The 19,100-nt window shown below is 35.2% G+C and overlaps 1 protein-coding gene across 1 annotated transcript in view; it reads right to left on the minus strand.

The window, feature by feature from the left end:
• SEMA3D (semaphorin 3D) overlaps positions 1-19,100 on the minus strand; it is a 200,649-nt gene that overhangs the window by 69,092 nt on the left and 112,457 nt on the right. The window contains 3 exon segments of the mRNA XM_034667196.1: positions 2,170-2,263; positions 7,076-7,195; positions 15,686-15,748. Of these exon segments, the coding sequence (XP_034523087.1) occupies positions 2,170-2,263; positions 7,076-7,195; positions 15,686-15,748 (277 nt within the window).

Consider the following 19,100-nt stretch of genomic DNA (forward strand, 5'->3'; position numbering starts at 1 on the left):
AATTCCTGAAAAGGGAAAGATGTGGCTATTACTGCATACCAAACTTCTTTGTCTTTTTTTTATGTAAAATGCATATACATGTTTAACCAGAAAGAGAGAAGGGGGGGGGAGGCAGAAGAGAAAGAAAGGAGAAAGAGCAGGGGAGGAAGAAGGAAAAGAGAAGGATGAGAGGAAGGGGAGAGAGAAGAAAGAGATGGGGGAAGAAGGGGAAGAGAAAAGGATTGGGGGGGCGGGGGAGGGGCAGTCTTCCCTAATGCTAGTCAGCACTTGCAGGGGGGAGAGACAAGAATGCTGTCCCTACAGTAGAATATATTGCTTCTTTGAAAGCTAAGCCTTTATTTCAGGAAATCTTTATAGTCAACAATGTTGAGTACACCTAACAGACCAAAATTAAAAAAAAAAAAAAAAGGCTAATCTCTACAGAGCATTTAGATTTTTAAGTGGCTAAGTATACGAACAATGAAAGACACTGGTTTATCACTAAAATCCAATTTTCCTCAGAAACATTATCTTTAAAATTCTGACTTTTTATAAGTGATTGAGATACTTCCTAATCCTCTGAATACATCCATCTAAATAACCTTTTACGGAAGTATTTGAGTCAACCAATCTAAATAATGACAAGAGTCAATTTCCATATGAAAAAAACAAAACAAAACAAAACACAAAAGAGAGAAATCCAGTTAGGTAAAGTAAATGTAGATATGATACCATTTCCTTCTCTTACAGCAATCCCCTAAAATAGATGGTAAATGACAATATTTCATTTGTGGAGCAAATTTTTTAAAATGGAAGAAAAAAATAACACCAATAAAGACATTACTTGGCAAGAGTAAAGGAAATAAACTATTTGTTTGAAACATAAAAAATTGTGGATATTTGAACATATTGCCAAAAAAAAAAGTGTGTTTCAACCTAAAAACTATCTGTATATCCAGGCTTTAAAACTGTCTTCCGTGTATTTAAATCACTTAGGGATTTGTAAGAAGGGTCACCGATGCCTACAATCCATTGTTTTTATTAAGGATATGTTAACCCCACTTGACAGATCAGAATCCCAAATCATCCATCTCACTTTCTGAGGATATGACTGAACATCAGTCATACAATTTTCAAAACACACAAAACCATGCACGCTTTCACTTCAAAGAAAGATCACTAGTTCTCACTAAGCGAAAATTAAAATGTCACGGTGCTTCACTCTTATCGTCTATTCAAACATTTGATAGACAAGTTAAATAAAAAGAGAGTAAAGTCATGAACCAAACCAAGACAAAAGGGGTCCTTATAATGGTAAAAATTCAGAGGTCGTGCCAACATTCCTCAGAACAGACTTCGGACCACACAGCACTGCCTTCTTTAAACAGGATAGTCACCTCACAAGCGGATTTAAGATGTAGACAAAGCAAGAGAAGACCGAATGTGCTAGCAAAAATTTCACATTTCCATTAATACAATCAGGTTGATGTGAAATTGAGGGAAAAAGTATTATAACATTCTATTATCTGTATTCTATATCATCTGTATTCTACCATTTGTTTTATTAGTATATCCAATACATTTTATTATTAACCCTTCCACTCGAATCTTCAACATATTTTGTAACCTACTATGTTTAGGGAATTGCTAAATTTAACTTCCGTAGTAAGCCAAATAGGGGCATAGCTTAGTTTAAGAAAATCTGAGGCATCTAAATATAAAATTATAGAACAAGTAAGTATGTGTCATTTGCATTAAAAAGAATTCAAACAGAAGTTCATTTAAAAACTGTGTAGAGGGACACCTGGGTGGCTCAGTGGGTTAAGCATCTGCCTTCAGCTCAGGTCATGATCTCAGGGTCCTGGAATCGCCTGTGCTGGCTCCCTGCTTAGCGGGAGTTTGCTTGTCCCCCCTCCCTCTGCCCTTCCCTCTCCTTGTGCTCTCACTTTCTCTCTCTCAGATAAATAAACATAAATTAAAAAAAAAACTGTAGAAATGAAGGATTGCTCGGGACTCCCTTTAGGATAAGGGTGCTAAATATAGAGAACTGGCACTAAAACACCATAACCAAATAGCCAGTGAAAGAGTAATCCCAAATAATCTTTAACTCAATAAGAAAATGTGGTTTAGTTTACATACACCTTTTCAGAAAACCACCTAAAAGCAAGAACTGCCTGCCATTGATCTTACCTGTCATTACCGAGGCAAAAGGCTGCTGAGGATCAAAAGGACATTTCAGTCTGCCAGACTCCAAATTATGTGTGTCTAGTTTGAATATAACTTCCTGTTATGAGAAATATTAACACAAGTGAGATTTTTTAAAAATAGCAGAATCAGCAAGAAGATAGACAAGAACTAAATGCTAACTCATTAATTCAACAAGAACTGATCGAGCATATAGCATGTGCATCGTGCGGTGCTCCTTAACTCTTTAGCAAATATTATTTCTGGCAAGGCTCAATTCCCATGTTTTGGTCTGTGTTTGCCCAAAGTAATAATGATAATACTGAATGAATTTTTTAATCGGAAGTAGTGATATAACCATCAATTCACTAATTCTGGACCACTCTCATTATCAAAATCATCGTCAAGCACACATATTTCTTAAGGCTAATAACAAATTTATTGAGCCTAGTAAGCTAATTTCCTCATCTAAGAAATGAATTTATGGGGCACCTGGCTGGCTCAGTCCATTGAGCATGTGACAGTGGATCTCAGGTTCATGACTTTGAGCGCCATGTTGGGTATAAAGATTACTTAAAAAAAAAAAAAGAAATGAACTAACTATAATAATTATACTTTATTACCCTTGTGGTTTATTTACTCACACATCTGCACCTATACCAAAATAGGCCTTGTGACATTTTGTGATTTTAGAGACATAAAAGTGTTCTATGGCAGGCAGTTCATTTACAGAGCTGTTGATACATGTGGGCAAAAAAAAAAAAAGGCAACAAAAAAAAAAAGAAACCCTGTTGTAGTATTTTCACTATTATGAAAACACTGTACACATTAAAACCACATAGTTATTTTGGCTGAAATAACTATTTTTATAATAGTGGCCACAGACAGAATGACATTGGCAGACTTTTAATATTCAGGAAAAAATAACATCTTAAGTTGAACTTTCCAAGAAAAATATGAATGTATAATGAATATGGCCCCATGAGTTTGAGTGTTTCATAACAATGACAACACTACCATCCAGCAGAAAGGCTGATGACTCACCCTGCATATGCACTAGTTAGAGAAATCCAGCATTTCAGACATTTTCTCTAGATGGTGTATCTACCAAGTTGTATCAGAACACATGTGTAATAAGAAAGGAACATCCGATGCTACTTATCTAGAAAGCAAGCAATGAAGCAAAAGGGATAGAGGGAATTGGATTGTTTGTTGTATTGTGTTGTCATTTCAGATTTGTTTCTTCTGAACAGAACCAATAGCAATGACCACCTTATTAAAAAAATAGTGGTAGTAATTTAAATAGCATGATTGACAATGGCTATTTCATATTTTTAAGTAAATGCATTTTAATGTTAACAGGAATAGTCCCTGCCATTAATAGGTACTAACCGTGGGCCAGGAAATTTATGTACATTGTCTCACTGAATCCTCACCATAAGCCTAATGCTGTAGCTACTTTAAGAATTTCAGCTTTTCTAGTGGAATACTGAGCACAGAAGGGGTTAACTCTCTTGCTCAGCATCACATAGCTAGTAAGAGGCAAAGCAGTAGCTTGAACTCTTGGGGCTGTCCCCAAAGTTCATGCTGTTAACTAATCTCACCTCAGAATTTCAAACTCATGGATTTAAAAATGTGTTGAAATCCATTTATAGACTCACCATGACCATGTAATACGATCAAATCCAAGTATGTTTACTTAGAACAGGCCAGCTAACGACAAGCTGTGATAGTGGAGGCTTGGCACGGAAAAGGTACAGTGAGAACCCGTTTAGGGCGTGTTTCCCAACTGTGAATGCAGCTAGAGAGAAGTCAGGAAGAAAACACCTGTAGACAGTGGCTCTTATGTGTGCTTATATATCATTAACGGCACATTATTTTCCACAGGTCAAACAGAACTGTTCATTCTAAGGCCTATATAATGGGATATTGTAATGGGAAAAAGTAAACTGAATCCCAGTATGCCAGAAGATTATAGTAAAGTTAAAAAGGAAAGACCAAGAACATAGGAGAACATCACAGCTGATGAAAAGTACTAGATAAACCCTCATAATTGTGCAGACTCCTGTTTTTAAGATGCAACATTTCATTACATTCTCAAGATAAGCCCATAACATTGGTATCTTGAAGGCTTAGGACAAGGTCTCCCTTAAAATCTCCTGGAGAAAGGAATTATCAGAAAAACAAGTTTCCTTAAGCCAGAGTCAAGGACACCAAGAGGAAAATTTTGTAAAAAATAATGGCTGACTGAGTGGACTTTGGGAGATAAAATGGCTGAATTACATGACACTAATTTTGAGACAACTTCAGTTTTATAAGAAAATTCCTTCAGCCTAATTAATTAAGTAAAAAATTAATTAACATTTAATCATCAGAGCAATTATGCAAAGTTATTGCTAATACCACCCCCAGTTAAAGATGAGATTTGCAGCAGCAGAGGGGAGATCCCAGATGAAAGAACACACTTCAAGTGTAATTACTAAACAACGTTCAGGCATTGTCAGTATCACAGGATAAATGTATATATTTACACACACAGAATATATATATATACACACACATATATATACATACACACACACACACACACACACACATTTATACATACACATGCATGCAAACACACACTGCAGACATTATTTTTACATGAAATTTACGTACACACTCAAAATCCTTGCCTTGCTGCCTGTTGTGTTCCTATTGCCTAGTACAGCTGAGTAGTAAGTGGTAATGACTGGAATGAAGCAAGTGTTCTGCCAAAGCCTATACAAGCATTTTCTCATTTTATTCTCCAAATAGCTCTGTGAGATAGTTACTGTTATTATCATCCTCATTTTGCTGAATAAACAGAAGCTTAGAGAGTTTATGCAGGGCACAAAAGACTACGGAGCTGGTAAATGACTGAAGTCATAATTCAAACTCTGGCTCCCCAGGCTCTCGGATTAGCTGTTGACAACTGCCCCAACTCCTGTCCTGAAATCCAGACCCAACCGCCCGCGTGGCACGACCTCACTGAACAGTTCGCAAATGCAGAATGTACAAAACTCACTCACCGTTTCCCTCGCAAACTTGTTACTATTCTCACCTTAGTAACACCACTCTCCAACTCACTGCCAAGGACAGAAGTCTGGGATTCATTTGAGCTTTTTTCCCTCTTCCCTCTCACTGCCCCAGTATTCCCACACTTCCCTTCTCCGTCCCTCTTGTATATTGCCGGCCCCTCTTTCCAGCCACTTCAGAGGCAACCTTATCTATTTGAAAATGGAAGAGGCTTCTAAATTCCCTCTGGAAAAACAATGAATTCTTGGGACTAATAATTCATTAAAAAAAAGTTAAACATCTTCAAACAGTGTTGCCATACAATTACTTGTACTCCTGAGCAGAGGAAAACTCACCAGGCTCATATCCCGGCTCACCCATAATTCTCTTACCCACAGAACTTGTAAATCTGACTGCCCTAGGCCCTCTTGACAATCCCAAGCTAAGTAATTAGCTCCATCTAAATTCCCTTTCAGCACTTGTGACTTTTAGGAGTTAAAGAACACTATTTGCACCCCTCAGCAAGTCGTGAGTTTGGCCTTTAGCCTCAGGCCTCAAAACACATCCATGCTGTGGGGCTATCTAATGTAATTACACCCTATGCTATGAGCTACTGTTATATATTACCCTTCATCAAAGCTGGGCAAGAGAACATTACACCAGCAACAAAGAATGATGGATTCAAGTTGCCAAGTCTCCTAGTGGTTCAGAGATTTAACTATGAGGGTTGCTTTATTTTTAAACAGTTGAGAATGGGCTGGTTAGACAAGTTGGTTAGAGAGGAAAATTAATCCAGCCACAGCTGTGGGTTTGATCTCTGCATGAATCAGTTGAATCAATGTAAAGAAACCTGTTCTATAAGCCCAGACTTTACTTTCAAACACACAGCCAATTATCCTGCAAATATGTGTGGTTATTCACAAGTAGTATATACATAAACATAAGGATGACAGTACAACCCATCAAACCCATACAAAGAAACAATTTAGAGTACGTACTCTAAAGCTCAGTTGGACATGCTTGCTCTAGAGACAGACTGCTTTGGTTCAATTCCTTGCCAGACCACTTATTAGCTGGGTGATTTTAGGCATGTTATTTAATTCCACTGAGACTCAATTTTTTACTAACTTGTAAGTTGGGAGTTATAAAGGTACTAACTTCAAGTAAAAGCGTTGTGAAATTTCAGAGACAATCCATGTAAAGTGCCTGGCACAGTCCATGATACAAAGAAGGCACTTTAACGTATTAGTTATTAATTAAATTACTGAGATCTGCATGTTTCTCATTTATTAAAATGCTCATTGATAGCTGGAATATATTACTCTTAATTTACTACATCTTTATTTGCACTATGGCAATTTGGCCAGACAGAAATAATGAGTTCAGTGTGTTAATGACTATCTATATAATTTTAAGAAAATAATTAAAATTCTCCGTACTTCGTGTGCACCACTGTAACTATATATAACAGGTCAAATTTGCCGGATGGGAAAAATGAAATAGTTTAGAAGATACAATTCCACTGCAAGGCCGTATGGGATGTGGATTTTTACTAACAGCAACTAATATAGATCTAATTACAATGGAAACTCGAGAGAATATAAAGACATACACAGAGCCCATAGAAAACAAACACTTTCAACATTTTACACTTTCAATTTTGATCATCTCATTAAAAAAAACTTCTAATAAAAAAACCTTTTTATTGGATAGATAAAGTGTGTAACCAAAATGGCAATCTATAAGGTGGTTGGGAACATGAGTTCTTTCTATATGATTCAAACTTTATATTCAAATCTGCCTGTTTTATGTCAAAGACATTAAATGACGAGGTATTATAACTAATTGTTTTCATGCTATTTCATTATATTACCTCTTTGTAGACTCCAAGATCAATATAACCACATATTGGATGAAATGCTCCAGTTCCACACACATAAATGTGAGTCTTGTTATAGGGCTGAAGTACACGGATGAAATTTGCACATTCTGTCTATTGGACATAAAAAAAAAATAAAAGCATTAGCACGTAATTCACGTTTTTGAAAGATTGTCATGCATACCACCTGTTTTCCAAGTAGAGAAATCATCAAGAAAAACAGCAAAAATGAAAATGGTTTATGAGACATGCTTAAACATCTGACTTAGCAAAGGAGGCAAAACAAACTAGAAACTGTGGCTTAAATGAGTGAATGAAGCTTTTTTGAAGTTTTACAGGTGTTGAACTAATCAGAATGCTAGAATGCACATCTCTATAGGTATTCAGTGGGGCCTAGAGAATGGATATCAACAGAATGAGATATACATATCTTCTTTCAGGAATTACCTAAGAACATAGCCTGTCATTTCTGATATTCCCACATCATGTATCCCATATAGATCCTACTATTGACAACGTCAACTCTCTCAGCTACAGTGAACAAAACACGAACACACTTGTGTATTCCCATATATGTATTCCATTCTTATTGGATAGAATGCCCTACCACTTTATTCCCATCTATTTTCAATGTTACAGAGCCTTTGACTCAACTTAATTTCTGTTTATTCCAAGAATCTCTTGTTTTTCCCATACACTTTTTAACACCGAGTCTAATTTTTGAAGATACTTTTAGATTTCTGCTTGCTTTGCATGTGCTTAGCCCTAAAAATATTTCTTTGCATTATTATTGTTATAACATATATTATCTATCCCCTAGTTACTTATAAGTAGTGACTCTCAATTTTTCAGAGTAGTCATTCCTGTTATTATACATTATTTTTGATTTACCTCACATAAGTAATTCCTTATCTTTACATAATTTTTGGCTTCATATTTCCTGGACTCCAAAACCCCTGATGAAACACTGGCTGGAGTATACTTTTATTCTGGATTGACTCTATCTAGGAGATGGGGAAGTGTTCACCAAGAAAGGTATAAACCCATGAAACCACTGGGATTCATAGAAAAAGTCTATTTCTTCCCTACCTGAATGGCCATGGGTTCCTCACCGGTCAGACGTTGACCTAATGGGTCACTCTTGTTAGGGTTGTTAAGAAGGAATATATTACAAAAGAACCCCAAAAACAGAAAACAGTGACCTAACTGGTAGGGTGGTTTTTAGAATTAAATACAATTTTCAGAAGCAGACAAAAACTTACCTAACGAGATTAAGTTAAATGATATAATATTAATAATCATTATTTACCCTGATTTCAATCTATATAAAATATCAATATCCCAGTGACTATTCAGATTTTAGAGTGAAAAGCTATGCCTGCGTATCTGTGGTACAGAGTTCCTAGCCTCTAGTACTTCCCTTGGCCAGCTAGCGTTGCAATTTTATGTCTCAAGAATTCATAGATCCCAATTAATAAAATGTATACATTCTACCACAGAAGAATGTTACAATGAACTCATTGAATCTTCTGTTCTCTGCTTTCCTATAAACAAAGCAGTTGCTTAAGATTGTGTGAAGGGACAGTATCATTATCAGTCTCTCAGAGAGCTACACAAGCAAAGGATGTTTCTTTATCAGGTAGGCAGACTTAGCACTCTTTAATAAGGGTACCGCATCTGGCTAATTAGGTTCTATGCTGGGGGAAGAAAAAGGCACATCCAAGGATGTGCAAATCACACTACAGACATCTTTATCATCCTGAATATTTTCATATATTTTGTATATGTTCTCAAACACTCATTACATGCAGTCTCTTAAGAAAGGAAAGCTTTAAATTCACAAAGACAGTTTCCTGGCACACAGTCTTGTTGAACAAAATCATATTATGTCAGAGTTCCACCTTTCTGTCAAGGTGTCTGATGGAGAGAATTTATTTTCTATTTGCACAAAGGCACCATAGGGACATCATGTTAGGCAATATCAAATGAAAATCTAATTCAGGCAATACATATGTCATACTAATGATTTTGAACAAATAACAGAGACACAGTAATATGAGAAAAGCAAGGCAAAAAATTTAAAACTGTCTGCGATCACCAGATAAACTGTAATGATGACTTCATCACCAGAATGAGAGGTTTTTATATCCACCAGCTTTTATTTTACTCACTCCTGCTCACTGAAGGGACTTTTATTTCTTGGCTTTTTCCCCCATGAAGAGCTTTATACAAGGGTGAGATCTATACCAGGAACAGTACACGGGGAGGGGAAGAGTAGAATCACACTGCTGGAGTGAGAACGGACTAACTCGCTGCCCATTATTTCATCATTTTTTAAAAAGCTATTTTAACAAGTAGTCATAGAATTTAGATGGTAATTGTTATGAACTGAGTACTTGTGTCCTCTAAAATTCACTGCTTGAAACCCTAACCGCCCCCTCCCAATGGGATGGCAATAAGAGGGGGGCTTTTGGAGGTAACTAGTTTTAGAAAAAGATCCTGAGATTGGGATCATCATGATGTGATTGGTGCCCTTATGGGAAGAGACAGAACTCTCTTTCTGCGTCTCTCCCCCTCTCTCCCTTTTTCTCCATCTCTCCCTCCTCCCTCTCCCTCCCTCCCTTTCTCTCTCTTCCATGTGCAGGTACAACAGGATGATGGCCATCTGCAAGCCAGGAAGAGAATTTTCTCAAGCACCAAATCTACCGGCACTTTGATCTTGAACTTCCCAGCCTCCAGTACTGTGAGAAATAAATGTCTGTTGTTTAAGCCACCTAGTTTATGACATTTTGTTACAGTAGCCCACACTGACTATGACAGTAATTTTATAAGATTCTGAAATAAATATTTGTATAAAGAAATAAAACCATTTCCTTTCATATTATAAAATATGGAGTCAGAAAGATTAGGGACTATGAGAGACACAGCATTGTTTTTAAAAAGGCTAATAAGGCCTAGGATGAAATTTTATACACAGAGGAGATATAATGTTACTGATTATAAAGAAAAAGCTCTGAATCACACCTAAAACATTCCATATTCTTTAACTTTTCTAGGAGTACTTTATTAAAACACAGCCAGCCCTGGAAAGTAATTTATTATGCTAGTTTTTTGACTTGGTGAGATATTCACAAGGATTTATGAAATTCCTTCTTCTCCCAGATTGGGCTGACGTGCAATAGAGCAATTTATGCGTGAGTCCTGAATTGTCTGACAGTTTGCAAAAAAGTCAGTTCTGCTCGAAGTGTTCTGTAGTAAGGTTGAGAGGGTAGTTTTCAAAGCAGCCTGGAGGCAAGGAAAGGGAATTGCTTGTATGAAGAATGAGAAACCTGGAACAGAGATCCTACAAGATCAAGTTTTTCTTAAATAGCAGGAGCAATGATTAACTTGATTTAATTCACTTAGCGACCTGCATGGCTATTCATGGTAGCATAATTCTGTGAGGCATGAAAAAAGATAATTTTGAGAAGCAGCTTTTTTAACTTTCCCTGAAAGCTGGCTAATTTGTTAGCTATTCCCCACAACTGCAAGTGTGGCTGCATGTGAGCAAACATTTCAATTTAGCGAGTAATATGCTCAAATTTGGAAAAATATGAATTTCTCCTTTCCTTATTCTTCCCACCTACTCCCCTTCCCACCTACCAACACTCTCATTGGAAGAAAGAGAGAAGAAATTTTAAAACTAGTATCGACTTTTTAATTCTCTCAAGTAATGTTTCAATATTTTACCTCACATATACATTTATACATTGTATGTAATTAAATAAAAATAAGACTAATATAAAACTGAATTAATACTTGGAAGAAAAGGCTAATATATATTTGTATTATGTATTAACACTTGGAATTTTAGTTTCTCCCTAGATATGTGAAAAAATAGCAATACAGAAATACAGTAATTTAATTCTCTAGACTTATATATAGTCCAATTAAATCTAATTCAGCTTTATATGTATTTCTGATAACTAACCTATAATTGTTAATTTTAATTTATTTAGGTTATATATGGAGAGACACTCTGATTTAGGTATCTAGTTTGTTTTTATTTTTAGTGTATTTTGCAGAATATAGTGATCATCAAACATTTTTGGTCATCACCACAGACTTTTCACGGTGCTACGGTGCTTGTCTAACAGACCTCAGAATAGAATCCAGTCTACAGATTGTCTGAGCGGTTCAGTGGGTTAAGCAGTCCACTCTTGATTTAGACTCAGGTCATGATCTCAGGGTTCTGGAATCAAGCCCAGCTTCTCTCTGTGCTCAGCGGGGAGTCTGCTGGAAGATTCTTTCTCTCCCTCTCCCTTTGCCCCTCCCCCACGCACATGCAGGCACACTGTCTTTCTCTCAAAAAGAGATAAATCTTAGAAAAAATTTCCAGTCTACACAGGTATCTGCTTACAGTGTTGAAAATATTTTAATAATTTTGCCGACACTTCTAAATAAATACATGATAATCCCCATATCACATTTCTCTTTTAAAAATGGAAGATCTAAAGTAGAAGTTTCTACAGAGCAAAAGTTAGCTGTCCTGGCAAGACAGAGGAAAATATTTTAAAGAAAAAAAAGAGACATATGCCAATTTAAATATTTAAAAGTGTATATATCAAATAGGATAACTATGAAAAAATATTAAGTAATTTTGATCACAAAGTAATAATATATTTTATACACATACGTATCTTGAAAATATGTACAATAATATGCTATAATAATATATATATATATATGTATCTTGAAAATCTGCAAATACCCAGTAAGGAAAAGACAAACACTAAAATTGGAAAATGAACAAATTATAGGGATATGATGTTCCAAAAAGTAAGTCCTAATTTTACAACTACATAAAATATTTAGTATTTATAGTAATGAAAGAATTTCAGGCAAAAATAACAAAAATAATTTTCTTTTTGTTGGCAAAGATTAAATACATTCATTTTATTCGTTTATGTATTAGCATTAAATATTAACCACATGTTTATCCACTATTATTAGCAAGAGTATAGCAAAATATACTCTCTCATGAACATGTACTCCTAGTTAAAGCACAAAAGGCATAAACTTTCTGGAAGGTAATTTTGCAATGTGCATAAAAAATTTTATATCCTAAAAAGCCCCAAAATTAAATTCTTGACCAGTAAATCTACTCAATAATCAATGATGCTCACAGTATTTACATATAAGATTTTTCATGTGAAGCATCACTTAGAATAGCTAAAAACTGGATATATACCAAACTTCTAACAATAGAGGATTGATGAAATAATATATAAAGGAATGCAGTGTAGCTATTAAAAGTAGTGTTATAGAAAGGAATTTAATGACATGGGAAAATGCTCATGGCAGTTTGCAAAGTGAAAAAAATGTTTTAGGGGACTATGTATACAATGATTTCATTCTGAAAAATAGTAAATAGATAAGATAGAAGAATAAACATCAAAATGTCACCAGCTATCTCTGGGTAATGTTCATGGGGGAGGAGATATTTACAGATGACTTCCATGTAATTTGCAAACTTTCTACAATGAGCACTTTGTTTTGCTTTTAGACGTTCTTTTAAAAAGAAGAAAGAAAGAATGTAATCATAGAACTTGGGCGATGGAAGATCCTCGAAGTCTACGTCATGTCTCCATTGACAAGGTTGTGTGCCTCTAGGGTTAAGATGACAAACACAACCCAGGCTGCCCACATCCTGTGTGTTCTTGTGCCCGGACGGAGCGGTTGACTCCACTCTTTATAGTCAGGACTAAGGACATTTCTTTGGTGACTTTCTTTTGAATAATATTCTAAGCAGAAACAAAATACTATGAAATAGCTTCCTGTCACTATTTCCTTTCTTTGGACTAAACTGGAGACTGTGGTCAAGAAAGGGGAATAGTTCTCTTTTGTTCCCTCATCTTTCACTCCTTCCCCACCCCAATTAGCTAACTTTCATTATGGTAAATAATTCACTATTTTTCAGTTATATAGTACCTTTGTGTAAAGGGACAGTCTTTCCAAACACTTGTTAATCCTAAAAACACTCTTGGGAAGTAGGTAAAAATTACTAGAGAGAAGGGAGGAGAGAAGGTAATGCCAAAGGTAATAAAAGGGGTCAATAAAACCACACACTTGTCTCAGTTTTCTGTTGGCTGAAATCTAAGCAACGCTGTAAACTGAGGCTCTCTATTACAGGGATATTGAAGAGAGAAGTGATTTGAGGGGTACAGTTTGGGGGATAAGGTTTTCAGACCTTATATGTAGAGTTCACACCTTTATGCGTAGATCACAGTGTTGTGTAAGAACCCCGATTATGGGGCAAGACTTCTGGATTCAATTCCTGGCTTCACTATTTACTAGATATGTGATACTGGGCCAGCCATTTAATTTTTCTGGCCTCAGTCTTCTCACCTACAAAATGAGGAATAATAATAAAATCTAGCATATAATATCGTTATGAGGATTAAATGAGATTATAAAGCATTGGAAGCTGTTCCTGGAACATGGTGTTATAAAAGTGTTAGCCATTCTTAGTAATTCTAAAATATACTATTATTTTAAAGTGACAGATTAAAAAGAAGGGGACAAGAACTGTAGTATCCCTACATGATTCACCAGCAAACTTTACAGATTGTAGTAAAAAGAGAAAAACTCCCCGTATCTCTAATCCTGGGCTGGCAGTAAGTGTGCTTAAAGGTTAAAGGTGATTAGCAGCTCCCAAATACAAATGAATTGTAGGACTAGGTTTCGTGCACTGGGTCCTACACACTGTAGGATACCACCTCCAGAAAAGTTTATCACCCTTTGCTTTAACTTAATAATAGGAGCCAACTGAGTTATTCTATAACTAGAATTAGTGAACACACTGAAATGAGAACACTGTCACAAGTAAAACCTTCACTGATTGTTTGACCTTGAGTGTTTATCCCTCATCTACTCCATGGGAACACTGACACTAGTTTATTGAAGGAAATTTAAATCACCTTTTCCTCCTTGCCTCCTTTTTAAACAGTCAATTCTGGTAAAACACAAAATATTAAAGTGTTCATGCTGTTTATGGCATGTTTGCACTGTTATTAACATAATTTTGAAAACTCTCATAACTAATGCATCCTTTTCCCCTCGCAAGTACAAAGAGGTATTGAGGATTTGCGGACCTGAGCACCTGCTCAGTTAGCATATTGAACAGGGTGAAGAGATTAGAGACATGGGAGGAAAAAGAATATATTTTAGAATAGTTTGATCTTTTTCAAGTAAAATAAATGTAAAAACTGTTTCTTGTTGCCTTTGATGCTAATACCCTCTGATATATTTCTGTTAAAATAAATGTGCCTGAAAACATTTAATATTGAAAGAACATAAAATCAGGCATAATCAAAAGTTTCTTTCTTTTGTTTTGATCATTTTGTTTTGCAGTATCGTTACTATGTATTAAAAGCTCTATGATAATAGAAACTGTATCATTTCGTACACATATTTATGTACATATTTAGGTTCTTAATAAATATTTGTTGAATAAATAAATACATGAACAAATGGGTGAGCAAACAAGCTGTTCCAAATTCTTAGTCTTCTAAACTTCCCCTCAATTATATTAGGTATCACGTGTCACGTTGTTTTATTTTTATCATATTGGTAAAGTGACAATTTTTGTATCTAATTATGCTTTCCTATAACACACACTCTTTGTTGTTATTAAAGAAAAGGCATTGCTCATCTTAATCCCTCTGGGTTACTGTGTTTACAGCAACATTAGAGAATGTTGCAAAAGATGCCTCAAGAGATCCATGTTTCTGAAAAGTTTAGAACCTCTTTTCATCTTCAGTTACATTCAGGAAGTGATTTATTTAGCCAAAAAAAAAAAAAGAAAGAAAGAAAGAAAAGAAAGAGAGAGAGAGCAATTCTCCCTATCACCACAGTGCAAGAAGTTAGGGCAGAACTCAGAGCATCTGGCCTGAATCAGAGCACTCAGATGAGGACAAGAGGCAGAAGAGCCACAGCACTCTTCCGTCACCGCTGGAGATAAAACAGACAGCACAATGTCGGGGAGGAGGCAGGGCAACTTGGACAACGTGAAAGCAATTCGGACAGGATGCCTCCAGAGCAACTGAGTTGGTCGCATGTATCTATAGGTTTTCTCTGCCTCTTAAGGCAGCTTAAACCAGAAGTTTATATTAGAATCCCATTATTTATCCTTTATAAGTTATTTCCTACAATTATGCTTAAGCGAATTTAAATTTAACTTTAATCCAAATTCACTTAAATATCAATTGTATGTTTGTGATGCTAAAATACTCATGATTTCGTGTGCATTTACTAAATACAGGCATATAAATGAAAAATATACAGTCCTATAAGTATATTTTCTGATGATTTATTTTTTAATATTTTAAGTGAGTTTCTGAGATTTCTGTGAAGATAATAATAATATCCAGAATTAACACTTTAGAAAATCTAGTATTTCGAAATCTCTGAGAATAATGGCAAGACAGAAATATTTATATCTTCTTAATCTTTACACAGAACGTTAATGCAGTCTTAAAAATAATACACCAGTGCCATTAATTCAATAGAAACCAATATAAATATTTGTTATCAGTATCAGTTTAACAAAGGTCTCATACTTACATTGGCATCTTTCCCAGCTAATTTACATAATTCCACTCGTTCCTTTGCAGCGGGCCAATAAATCTGTAAAATATTTCAAAGTGTGTCAGAATTTGAATATCTAAAACACCCTACAAATCTTAAATAGGAAAATGAGTGTGTTAAATTGAGTAGTGGATATCAAGCTAAAAGCATGTTAGATATGATGTAAGAATTTTGAGATTCAGATATTTTCCAAAGCCACCCTAAAAAAACTTCTAAGAAAATCTGTAGAACCATCCATTTGTATATTTCAACCTTCTGATTTCTTTTTAAAGGTATGTAATAATAGATACATTATGTTGGTAAGGCCATAAATTCCTATCGTGATGTCAATAGAATTTCAGAATAGCATTTGCTTAAGTAAGAGATTCTACTTAGGCTGTTTTTCTGTGCTTACTCAGAGTGGTAGGGCATTATACATGTGTGCAGGGAAATGCGTGAAACAGCACTTCATTACAAGCATAAGTTATCACTCCAAGTTGAAGACCAGGGTGGATTTGCTGGCAAATTTAACATGTATGGAGCTCAAATGCATCTGTCACTTAGTTAAACATTTTTTAATGTATTATCTTATTTAAATCTCACAGTGACCCCATGAGATGGATGTCCTTACTCTCCCCATTTTCACATCAGAAAACTCATTTGTACAGCCAATAAGTAACATGTCAAGTATCATGCCACAAACATAGTCACCGGCAAGGCCAAAATATGACCCAAAGCCTGTCTGAAGTAGGGGGTCTCAATCACCACATAGTAATTATTATTTGGGTAAATGATTAAGGATAAGGGCAGCAAATCCCTTGGTTGGTAGCTTTTAATCATGATTTAAACATCTGAATTTTTCACACAGGTTTTCTTTTGTTTTTAACAAAGTTTAGCAATTCTGTCAAGAAGGTTTTGCAAAATGAGGTTCAAACAGTTACTTTACTCCATTAGCTTAAAGAAAGAAACGCTCTCTGCTAAGCTACAGGCAAGAAGAAACAAGAAGAGCTAACTCTGAATTGCTTATATGTTCCAAGAGTTTCTGACAAACTTTGATTGTTTCTCACCAATGTTAGTAGAACATGTCTTAATAGCTGAGGAAAAAGGAAAATATCCTGAGGGAATGCACCGAAAGAGACTTGTAAAACCTGGAATTCACAGATGACTTAGAAGTCACAAATATTTATATGGCATTATCTTCATAGTAAAATTTTAGGGTTTTAAGTCCCTGAATAAAGAAGAATAAAGAATACATTTCAAACTCTCTTCCTAGACAAATTTAATAAAGTTACTAAGATTTTTAAATGAAGCAAGGTTGTTCATTTAGAGCACATTCTAACAGGCTGCAAATTACAGTCCAAAGGTGTACCTAGGCAGGGTGGTAGAGCCAGCAGCAGGCTCAAGTGATGAGCTAACCTTGATGTGGTTAGCAGTAAGGACCTAAAGACGCAATTTATTCAAAAATGGCTTAAATCACGGGAATTATACTTTCACACAATTTTGAAAATTAGCCAGCCATAAAATATAAATAGACCACAGCAATAAAAAATAGTATGGATGGATCTTAGCAATTCATTATTAAGTAAAAAAGTATAGTCCCCCTAATTACAAACAGAACAATCCCCTCAGAATAATGCTAAAAAACAACTAAAATAAAATAGACGCTTTTAAGGTATATGTGTAGACGGAATAAATAAGTAAAAAGAAAAACAAGAGAGTGATGAATACTGGATTCAGAACGATGGTTGCCCCAGACCGAAAAAAAGAAGGATTAAATTGTGGTAAGAAACAACTGTTTACCAGAGCTTAGCTTTTGTTCTGGATGATGTCTTTTTCAGATATTTAATGCATAATTTAAAACAACTAAGGAATGTAGATTAGTAAATACATCAATCAAAATGGGCCATGCATAGGCTGATGGACAATAGTTGATCATCAACCCAGAATGAGGTCCTAAATAAATGAATGAATGAAGAGTAAACTAGAACACCGCAGCTGGTGGGAAAGTTGAAAGTTTCTTCCAGTTGTTTTTTAATTGTTTGTTAGCAAACAAACATTAGTAGCAAAAACACTGAAGCCAGTGTTCTTTTTCCCTCCCATAAAAATGTCATCTTGAATTCATGGTAGTTTGCTTCTGATTTGCGTTTGTGAACTCAAGGCACCCTCTCTCAAAGTATTTTTTTCTTCAAGATTCATTTTTGTTATTATTTTTAATTGTGGTAAAATAGACATAACATGAAATTTACCATCTTAGCCATTTTTATAGTTTAATATTGTCAAGTATATTCACTTGAGGCAACCAATCTCCAGAATTCTTTCATCTTGCAAAACTGTAACTCCATACTTGCTGATTCCTGAATATTATAGTGATTTTCCAAAAGACAGACAACCTTGTATCATCGGACTGAAAATAAGGGGTATGCAGAATACATATCCATGATCTGTCAATGGGTTTAACCTTTAGCTTGTTTTATTTGGTGTCTACTCTAGATTAATACTTCTTTGAGTCCTTTCAATATGCCAGATGCTATTCTATTCTGTTTTTCATGATGATAAGTTTCAATCACATTTCAGAAATGAATTTAGAACAAATAGTTATAGATATTTGTTCTGATCTAAATATCTTATTGGTATAAATTCTATAAAAAAAGGAAAGGAAAATACAGAATTCTTCTGTATTAAGTAAATAAGATTTAAAGAGGAGGAAGATTATCATTGGGTTCTATTTTTTTTATTTTACCTTGAACCAGCATTTGGGTGATGAGTTAAAGCAAATCATGAGATACATGTTTCTAAAATTGATTTTGAATATATTTGTAGAGGCTTCAGAAAGGAGGGAGTTATTTAGAGTGATGAAACGTGTAAGCCATCTTTATGTCTTCTTTGAAATCTAAATGAAAGTTCCAAAGTTAGTACAGAGTAAGTATTGTTCATTAGTTATTCGTTCATTACACGCATAATTACAAAGGGCCCTCTGTATGTCTGGCAAGGTGTGGCACTGAGTCAGGAAGACAGTTCTATAAATAGATAAGGTACCTGCATTTCTCCGGGAGATACAAAGTGAGCAGAGAGCTCAGAGGACAGAGCCACTATGCTCAGGGAGCACTAAGGGGCCCCAAGTGGCCGACCAGCATACAGAGCCTGACTTTCGAGCCATTGTTTTCAATTACTTGCTCTTAATAGTTTTGACTCTAATTTTTTCTTAAGGACTTAACACTAAGTAGTTGCAGATCCGTTTCTTCTCTTTGCAAAGGAATACAATCTCTAAAAGATGTCTTAATGGTTTTGTTGTACATTTTCAGCTATTAATTGTAAGTCATATAATTGTAAGTTGAATTGATTGTTAATTCACATAATTGTAAATTGAAATGTGTCATCCTAGTTAATGAAGCAGTAAAACTAAAATTACAAG

Source organism: Ailuropoda melanoleuca, chromosome 1, assembly GCF_002007445.2.
Source record: "Ailuropoda melanoleuca isolate Jingjing chromosome 1, ASM200744v2, whole genome shotgun sequence".
NCBI lineage: Eukaryota > Metazoa > Chordata > Mammalia > Carnivora > Ursidae > Ailuropoda > Ailuropoda melanoleuca.